The sequence below is a fragment of the Asparagus officinalis genome, chromosome 3, assembly GCF_001876935.1.
Source record: "Asparagus officinalis chromosome 3, Aspof.V1, whole genome shotgun sequence".
NCBI classification, from domain to species: Eukaryota; Viridiplantae; Streptophyta; class Magnoliopsida; order Asparagales; family Asparagaceae; genus Asparagus; species Asparagus officinalis.
In genome coordinates, this window is record NC_033796.1 from 10,333,678 (window position 1) to 10,342,530 (window position 8,853).

Here is an 8,853-nt window from a genome sequence, read left to right on the forward strand (position 1 = left end):
TATTTATAACAAATCCAGCAGCTATGTAAAGCTTCTGTGATTGAATCATATGGAAACAAGTGTTAACTACAGGAGGCAATTGAACAAACCTTAAACATGCCAGCCTGATTCTGTCCAAAAACCAACATGTAGATCTCATCAGCATCTGTAGTCCTCTGCTCTTCTACAGATCTGCAGGCAGATGCTTGTAATCTCAAACCAAGCAAAATTAGCATCATCATGTTGGTTATCGGTGTTATTAATTTTACTGCTCAGTCTTAATCAGAGGCGTTCTTAAGTTCAAAAAAATTTCACTTTTAGTTTGTCAAGTTATGAGCCAGACCTCATTGGCAATTGATGTTCTTTTAGTTAAACTGCATTTTCTTTCATGATACATCTGATCAATCATATGTACAGTTTTCTTGTTTTTAAACTTAAATATAAAACTTGACCACTTTATATAGCACAAAATGTAGCTCATTCTCAATGTTTATTTCGTCACTGGAAACTAGCTGGGAGCCCTCATGGTAAAAGTAATTCTTTTGAAAGTCATTCTTGTTAAACCGTAGATCATCGAAAGATATTAGCGTCGTTGTTTGAGTATCCCAAAAGGGTGTTTGTTTCAGCCAAAAACCCCAAGAAATTGATTTCTAGTCTCTGATACCACCGGCAATCGATCAGAACCACTCAAAAAGACTTCCTATAAAAATGTTCCCCCCCCCCCCAAAAAAAAATGTCACTTTTCATGAAAGCCATTTCAGAGCTTTTAGCTCGGAAATGGGTGAAAACCTATTATTTGAGCATTAAAATATAAAAAATGCTATTTGGCTCGCGGGTTGGGCAACTCGCGCCCAACTCGAAGTTAGGGGGTGGGGGGTGGGCCCCACGAAGCTGTATTTTTTTATCCCCTATTTCTATCTTTCTCTTTCTTAAAATGCTATTATGGAGAGAGAGAGGGGTAATTGTACTTTTTTTATCCCCAATTTCTTTCTCTTTCTTTTTCCTAGAAGGGCGTCTTTCCTTTATTTTTTTTCCTGTTGCCAAAGATGACCATGATGAAAATACGTTTCCCACCCCTTTGCTCTGATGGTGAAACAAACAAACGACTATTCAATTCTGGGAACAAATGGAAAACTACGGAAGTACGCTATTTTTTTTAATTAACCAAAATACCTATTTCCATAATTTTATGGAAATGAAACAAACACGCCGATGAACGAAAGAAAATTACGGATGTCCAACTGAGCCGAGCTCAACAACTGAACGGTAATGGCGCTGAGAATCGAAGAAATGCGAAGATCACACTGGAACAGAATGGTATGATTTCAATGCCACCCTTTAAAATTACTACATCATAATTTGCTGAGTTGGCTGTGAGATTGAAATTTGTTGGTCTATGAAATTAATCAAACCATGAATATGATGCTTTGATTTTTTTTTCTTCCTATTCTTGCGTATGACATGTTTGTTGAAATGCCCAACTCAACTACCCAAATCGAACTGTCTTTCCCTTGAGCCTGCAGAATCAGGACTAGTTGCCTCAATCTCTGATTCTTTAGATTCTTTAGGTAATTAGACTAAGACCTAGATCAATTTATGGTTTAAAAGTCACTAACATATGCGTGTGCTTTACGACTGTTCTGTGGTACATCACGCAACATGATGTAGGCGATTAGTTCATTTTTATTTGTATGTTCTTTTCTTATATGTATATTAGCTATTCTTGACCTCTTGATTTGGACTAGTGATGCTTGTTCACACGCCAACCTAGCTATATCGAAAGAAGTCAACTCTGAATATTTAGCTTAACTAGTTGTCAGTAGAAATCTTTAAGCTTAGGGAGCATGCAGGTCCGCGTTCTCACCATATGGCAATATATGTTGCACGAGAATATTCTACTTTCATGGTTTTGGAGATGAATGTTAGGATGCCGATGTCTTTTTTGCTTTTGGGAGAGTTTACAACTTTGATATCGTGTGAATGTCCATATCGACTGTTTTCTATTTTGACGAGTGATAGCTATTTTATGATAGGTTAAAGAAGTCTTTTGGTATGTGATTACAAGCGTCGAGAGCATGTCAGCTTCTTGGAATTTTCGTAGGATATGTAATAGGAACAACAAAGAAAGTGAAGTTAGAAAAGAGGAGGGAAACAGTCAAATGTTTGGAGAGAGCACAACTAGCGCAACAGAAGAGGAAAAGAGAAGAATTCTAAAGACGTAGGACATTTCTTCATCGCGTTCCTTTGCTTTTCTTTGAACCGGCCTGAGTTTTCTATCAAACTTGTCCTTGTTTGAGCTGCATGATCTCCCTTATGGTTGATACCTATAGTATTGGTTACAAATGTATACAGTTGGAGGGTTTATCAGGGAAAGGAAAATGACTGCTTGATAGAATCAGATAGATGCATTATCCTTATGTTTCTACAGAATACTGCAACGATAAATATAAATCCACAAGATTAAAAAGTTATCATATAAAAATGATGAGATTTAACACTTCATATACCTCTTAAAAGCTACACAAATCTTAGTAACTAGCATGGAGTATATCGTAAAACATTATTAACACATTCTATGTCTTGTCAAGCCCTGCAGCAAGCGTTATAACCTTGAATAGTGATTTTGGTTTCTTAGGCCTTTATGAATCACAGATAATTTGCTTGTATATCAGCAGAAAAGGAAAACATAGAGCTAGAGTTAACAATTACTTACAACCATCCTAACTTCAAATAAGTTTCTTACATGTGCTCGTATGTTTACTTGAATGAATACCTGATAAATCAAACAATAACAAGTTTTAGGAACTGAGACATTTTTGAACTGGGCAGAATTCGCTCCAAATCGATGACCAAACCTAATGAGAAGCAACTGCCATAGCCTGTCTATCAAACCCAGTCCTCAACCCTCTGCCACTTCCACCACCACTCCCGAAACTCAGTCTGCTACCATTTTTCTTCACGTCCTTCTCCCACATTTCCCTGCTTACTTTTTGACCAACCGTTAGTTTTTTTTGCTTCTCAGTAGCAACTGGGATCGCAGAATTGACTCCATTAATGCCGATCACAGGACCTCCATATCTTGCAGCTCCACCTTGAGATAAAATCCTCACTATTCCTGCATACCCAAGAGAGTTAGCAATCTGCATAGCAGTTACACCTTTCATTGTCCTCGCCTCGAGATCTGCTCCACGCTTTACGAGCAGTTTGACGGCCTCTACTTGCCCTGCCTCAACTGCACAATGCAAGGCTGTATACCCCTTTTCATCCGTTGCACCCACTTCTGCTCGTCTCTCCAATAGAGCTTTCATTACCTCTACTCTCCCTTTAAATCCTGCTCTCATTAGAGCAGTCCATCCATGCTGATCTCTTCCATTAGCTGCCGCTCCCCTGTCGATCATTTTCACCACTAGTCTTGCTTCTCCTTTTCTTGAAGCCAATGCCAACTCATCTCCCAACTTCAGCATATCAAACAGTCTTCCATGTCCCCCTTCAGCCGCTGCATCATATGATGTCTTTCCTACAAAATTTCTTACTTCTTTGAGTCCTGCACTCCCTTTGGTTAACAGAAGTTTTACCATTTGCTCATCTCCGGAAGAGGCAGCTACGTGGAGAGGCGTGTCACCGCCAGGCCCACCGCGAATGTCAGCACACCGCCAGCAAGCAGAAACATGCTGCACGGGTCACAACGATGCGTCGCTCCACTGCCAGCATTGCGCGCGAGTTCGCCCATCAGAGGTTGGAGGCGTTTACACTGGTACCTTTCAGCAGGAGGAGCCCCATCGACCTCCAATCCAGCAGTGGCAAAGTGGAGCGCACCCCATGAAGATGTTGACAATCTCTCAGTTAGGGCTCCTTGAGCTAATAGTAGCTCCACAATTAGGGTTTCTCCTGCTGCCGCTGCTGCTTCGAGTGGCGTGTGGCCAGCTCGGCTTCGAGCTTCCACGTTAGGATTGAACTCAAGAAGTAACTGTACTAGATCTGCACGACAACGTGAAATGGCTAAATGGAGTAGAGATTGACCCATGGAGTCTACGGAATCGACAGCATTCCATTCTGGATCACTACGCTCTACGACTTCACGAACTTGATCCAGTGAACCTTCGATTACCAGTCGTGTCAACACAGCTGAACCAACGAAGAAAGTTCTCATGCCGCTATCTGTAAACACTTGCTTCTTCTTGTTTGTAAACCAGTCACTTGGGATAGAGTCAAAAGTGGAGGCTGGGTTCTTGAAGGCAGCACCGGGGACGACTACACTGTCAAGGAGGAATGAGTCGTTGGAACTGGGGATTGATTTAGGGAGGGGTGAGTTGAAGGGAAGAACATAGGTGATTTCTACAGTGAGGGTGGCAAGGGGTGCTATTATGCCAGATTGAGGACGAATTGTGTATCCACTTCGGTTCAGGGGTTGAAGACGAAAGGCCACTGGCATGGTGTACATGACGTTGCGGAGGGTAACTTGTCCATAACATCGTTGGCCAGGTTCAATTCGGATGGATACCTCGTTTGATGGCTCTAAACTTATTAGTCTGTCCATTTCTATTGTTCAACTTCCTTAGCAGCAGGAAAAGTTGGCTGCTTTTTGTTGGGAATTTGAAGAGCTCTTAGACTTAAGGGAAAAATCTTGACGGCTTTTGCCCATCAAGAGACTGGAAGAGAGGAGGAACTGTGGAGGAAGTAATGGGGGAGGATGTAGTCCTTTAAAGGTAGGGAGTTGCCGGCCCCTAATGGGAGGAAGTCATATATGGTGGTGGGAAGAACAAGGGCATAAACTTTATTAGTTGAAATTCTTCTATTTCCTTCTAGTTCTTGGAGGTCATTTTCTTACCATCTAGTAAGCAACACAAAGAAAAAGACATATGATATTGTATATAAACAGAATCATTCTGCATAGTTTATTCATGAATGAAGTCTCTAAGTTGGTAGCTAGTCACCTACCATAGAGATTAGTGAAATACAATGTGGGATCTGGATGGTTGATTCCTTGGTTCTTTTCAGGGGAAATTTTTAGAATAAACCTTTTTGAAAACAATATAAGCAAAATCGACATTTGATTATAAAATTAGCAAAATCGATCTCATTTTGGTTTGCTGGCCAAAATGAGGTTGATTTTGCAAAACAGAAGTTTTAGTTTACACGGGAGTACGGGACTACTAGTCCCGTGTGATTAGCCACTATTTAGGAATCAACGTGTCTTCTAGTGCTACGCCACTAATGAAGATTGGTGTGCTTTAATTACACGGGATTACTGGTCCCATGTAAACGTTTTTCCAACAAAATCGCGGTTGATTTTTCTAATTTTGCTATAACAAGGTCGATTCTGCTAATATTAATTCAAAAATGGTCCTTTTTAAAAATTTGTCCTTTTCAATGTGATCAGTATAATCGATACAAAATCGTGATATGGTACTCTATTTTCATTTGTTGTTCTCTCTGTATTTAGGCAATTGAATGAGATTTGAGTTTGGAGAAATGCACAGTTTGTTGATTGGGTCGTTAATGAATTAAAAAAATGGATACCTAATTGAAAATTTTGCAAACTCCTTTCACATACATTCTTTCACCTGTCCCTTACTGCTTGCCTCTTTTGATTGAAGCATTCAAAAGTCAAGATTTAGGTTTTTCTTCTGAACATAAATGACTGTATTCACTATCTTATTCTATTGTACTTGGGAAGAATTTAAGGAGTACGGATAGTTAGGTAGGATATATGCCGCTTGGAGGTAGTCTAGAAGAGACAGCCATTCAGCAAATAACATATTAGAAGAAGTCTCTGATTTGTTCTTTTCTAGCTAAGGTTCCTCTGGGTTAGTTCCTTCTAGTCAGACATTGGTTGATCTAACAATTGATGAGTGTTAAAGCACTTATTAAGGTTTTCTATTTTCCTTACCATCTCTGCCCAAACTGTGTAGAAAAAATTGAGCATGGAGTCTCCAGAACTAGAATTGTGCATCTGTCAATGATTTTATCAAGACGTATGTAGAAAATAATTGTCAAAACTATCTAACCAATATTGTGCAATTAATGTCTACCATCTTTTCTTCATTCTTAATTTTAGATTTTTGTTATTGTGCAATTCGTCTACCATTTTTCCTTCACTCTTAGTTTTAGATTTTTTGTTTGTTCATCAGATTGATGTAGTTATTGTGATGCTATCCAGTTCTGCTTTCCTTTCCTTTTTCTTCACCGATTTCATCTTTCTATACTCAAAGCAGTTTAGTTTATTTCGATAAGTTAACAAAGGATTTAAAAAAGGAAATACTCATCAAAGATTGTTTCTCAATAAGGCGGAAACCTACCACCCTCTCTCATTTAGTGGAAAGTTATAGCAAAATGAACTTGTGCATCAGTATGGAAATTGGCCGAGGTATGTGTCTCGCACATTAGAATCATAGATATTATTCGATTTCACATCTAATTTAGACTCAACTTTTAGATCTAATCTGCTCAACTTTTTTACTGTTGAATGTAATGCAATATAGATCTACCAAGCAGTGGGTTAGAATGAGATTATATTGAATGTAGTACGTGTGAATTGTGACAAAACAATATAATAATTATTTCACGATCAATATACCATATATTTCTGTTCTATATTGTTTTCTGACTTAGAACTTCTAAATTTCACTTTTTTGTTAATTGAAATAACTTCATGGTATATGGCATGTGGGGGCATCACTTTAAAGAACACTCAATGTGTTGCCCTATGCAGAGGCGATCCATCTACTGAATGGGTTGTTCAAATCATTTATCATGTTATTGCTTGAAAAGAAAGTTTAAATGTGCAGAAGTAGATGTACTCAAAATTGCAATCTTTGTGAGTTATGGATTTAGAGAAAATGAATCTATTGAACTGATGTCCAAATTCTTTGATGCAGAGTCACTTGAGGAGCAAACATCAATGGTTTGAGGTTGATGCATGAATATCAGATATGAACTTGTGTCACAATACTCCTCCTTGGTCTCAGACTTACAAACCTGAGGAGCAATTCAATATCTTTAGCATATATTCCAAGATATCAAATTCCATATTATAAATGCCTGTCCACACTCTCAGTTGATAGTGTCAAGAATGTTCAAGAAAGAAAAAGAAAGGTGAGATATCAACTTTCTATGGTGATCTTCTGTTGTCAGTGCTCTTTTTTTTTCTTGTTATTACAAATTCTTTAGTTATATACATTTTTAAAAATAGTTCTTTGAAGGTACTCTTATATTTTGTTTATAGTTTTATTAGTTATGAGGAAGGCATGATTCAAAAAGGTTAAATTTTCATATAGTTAGGAGTTAATATTACTTCTATTTTATTAATTTGAAATTAACTCCTAAAATGAAGTGTGTTTTGTTTATCGTTAAATACATTAATGTATAGTGCTATAATCATTTGGATTGCTACCTTTGAGCTCACTGGATTAATAGTTATTTGAAATATGCTCCATGTATGATCTGATTGGAAGGTCTGAAAGATAACAACTCAAGTGAACAGGGATTTCGAAAATTACACGAACTGGTATTTATAGAAAATCATCACAATTTATTTTTAATCTAATATATATTTCGTCCCTGTAACTTGTAAATTAAGAACAAGGAAGGAAAACATCGAGCAATGGAAATTTTTGATGGCATTATTCAAATAAAACTACCCATACCTTTTTATTACACATATTCACATTGATATATCTTATTTTATTTTATTTAAATCCTGTGCTAATGAAAAATAGGAGATAGTATGACTGGAGCAGAAAGTAAGAACATGGAGAAGGCGATTCATGAAGAAGATTCTTCCAGTTCTGGTAATGCAGTGAAGGGGCCAACATCAACATTTATTCCTATTGCACAGCTCATATGAAAGTAGTCAATCTCTTTGCCATGTGATAATCTGTACTCCATGAAAAAAATTGAGAAGAAATTGAAAGTAAGAAATTAATTCTATTTTTTTATACTATATATCAGTTACATTTGGGTTACAGAAAACGTGGGGCAAATGTATATAATGCAGGAAAGAAAGATTACTCGTCTTCAGATGGTTGATCACTTTGGGAAGATAATCAACGACGACGCTGTATTTGTGTCCAACATCAGAGCTCACAAAAAAAGAGGTTTGATTCTGATTTCCATAGTACTACTTACTTTTAAGAAGTTGTTGTTATGTTCAAGAAATATAATATGCAATTTAGGAAGCTATTTAGAGATTATTGGTCGTAAAGTATGTTATTTAAATTTCTGTTCTGAACTTTCTATTACTAAGCAAGCTTTTTGGATTAAAAAAAAAAATTTCTATGGAAATTTGGAATTGTTTACTATCTATTCTATTAGGATCAGAGATCAACTTAAGATGAATATTAATTCTATAAAAAAATCTTTAGTGGAAAAAATTAAGTTTTTTTAATGAATTCTTGTGGTTAAAAAAGATACTACTCCTTCATAGCAAAATAATTGACAATTAACAAAGATGACTCGGGATAATTGATTCATTTAATGGATTCAAAAAATTGGAATGAAGTTTTTTGATTGTCAGTGAATTGTTCCTATTAATGGTTTTAGAGATATCATTTATCTATGTGCCAATTAACTGGATCAGATTTTTTTAATGATAATCGTGATTTCTCATCTATTAACAATGTTTTTAGATACTTAGACATATATTCTTTTCATTTGTTTGAGCCAATAAAAATGTTAAATTTCTATGAAATCTTACTTTCTATGGGGTCAAATTGCAACCTTAACTGAGAATCAATTTTTGCGACCTTAACCTTAAGAGTTTCCCTCAAGTTTAATTGCAGATTGATTGTTCATTAATTAAAGTTTTTTTAAAATATTCTCATCAATTGATTAGCTTGCCTCTATTTTTCTTTTCCTGCAGCGGATGGTTGCTTC

General features: G+C 36.7%; 1 protein-coding gene and 1 long non-coding RNA gene across 6 annotated transcripts in view; one reads left to right on the forward strand and one right to left on the reverse strand.

The window, feature by feature from the left end:
* LOC109832934 overlaps positions 970–8,853 on the forward strand; it is an 18,138-nt gene continuing 10,254 nt past the window's right edge. For 3 of the 5 annotated variants that reach the window (XR_002245047.1, XR_002245045.1, XR_002245046.1), the window contains exons 1-3: positions 970–1,296; positions 6,858–7,074; positions 7,698–8,075. This is a non-coding gene — a long non-coding RNA (uncharacterized LOC109832934). Of the gene's footprint in view, positions 1,297–6,266; positions 6,347–6,857; positions 7,075–7,697; positions 8,076–8,853 lie in introns of all 5 variants that reach the window. The other 2 variants (XR_002245049.1, XR_002245048.1) reach the window with 2 other exon arrangements.
* LOC109832933 (ankyrin repeat domain-containing protein 65-like) lies at positions 2,566–4,799 on the reverse strand. The gene is given in 3 exon segments (XM_020400428.1): positions 2,566–3,628; positions 3,631–3,730; positions 3,764–4,799. Coding segments are annotated over 3 exon segments (1,647 nt in total). The 5' UTR covers positions 4,517–4,799; the 3' UTR covers positions 2,566–2,834.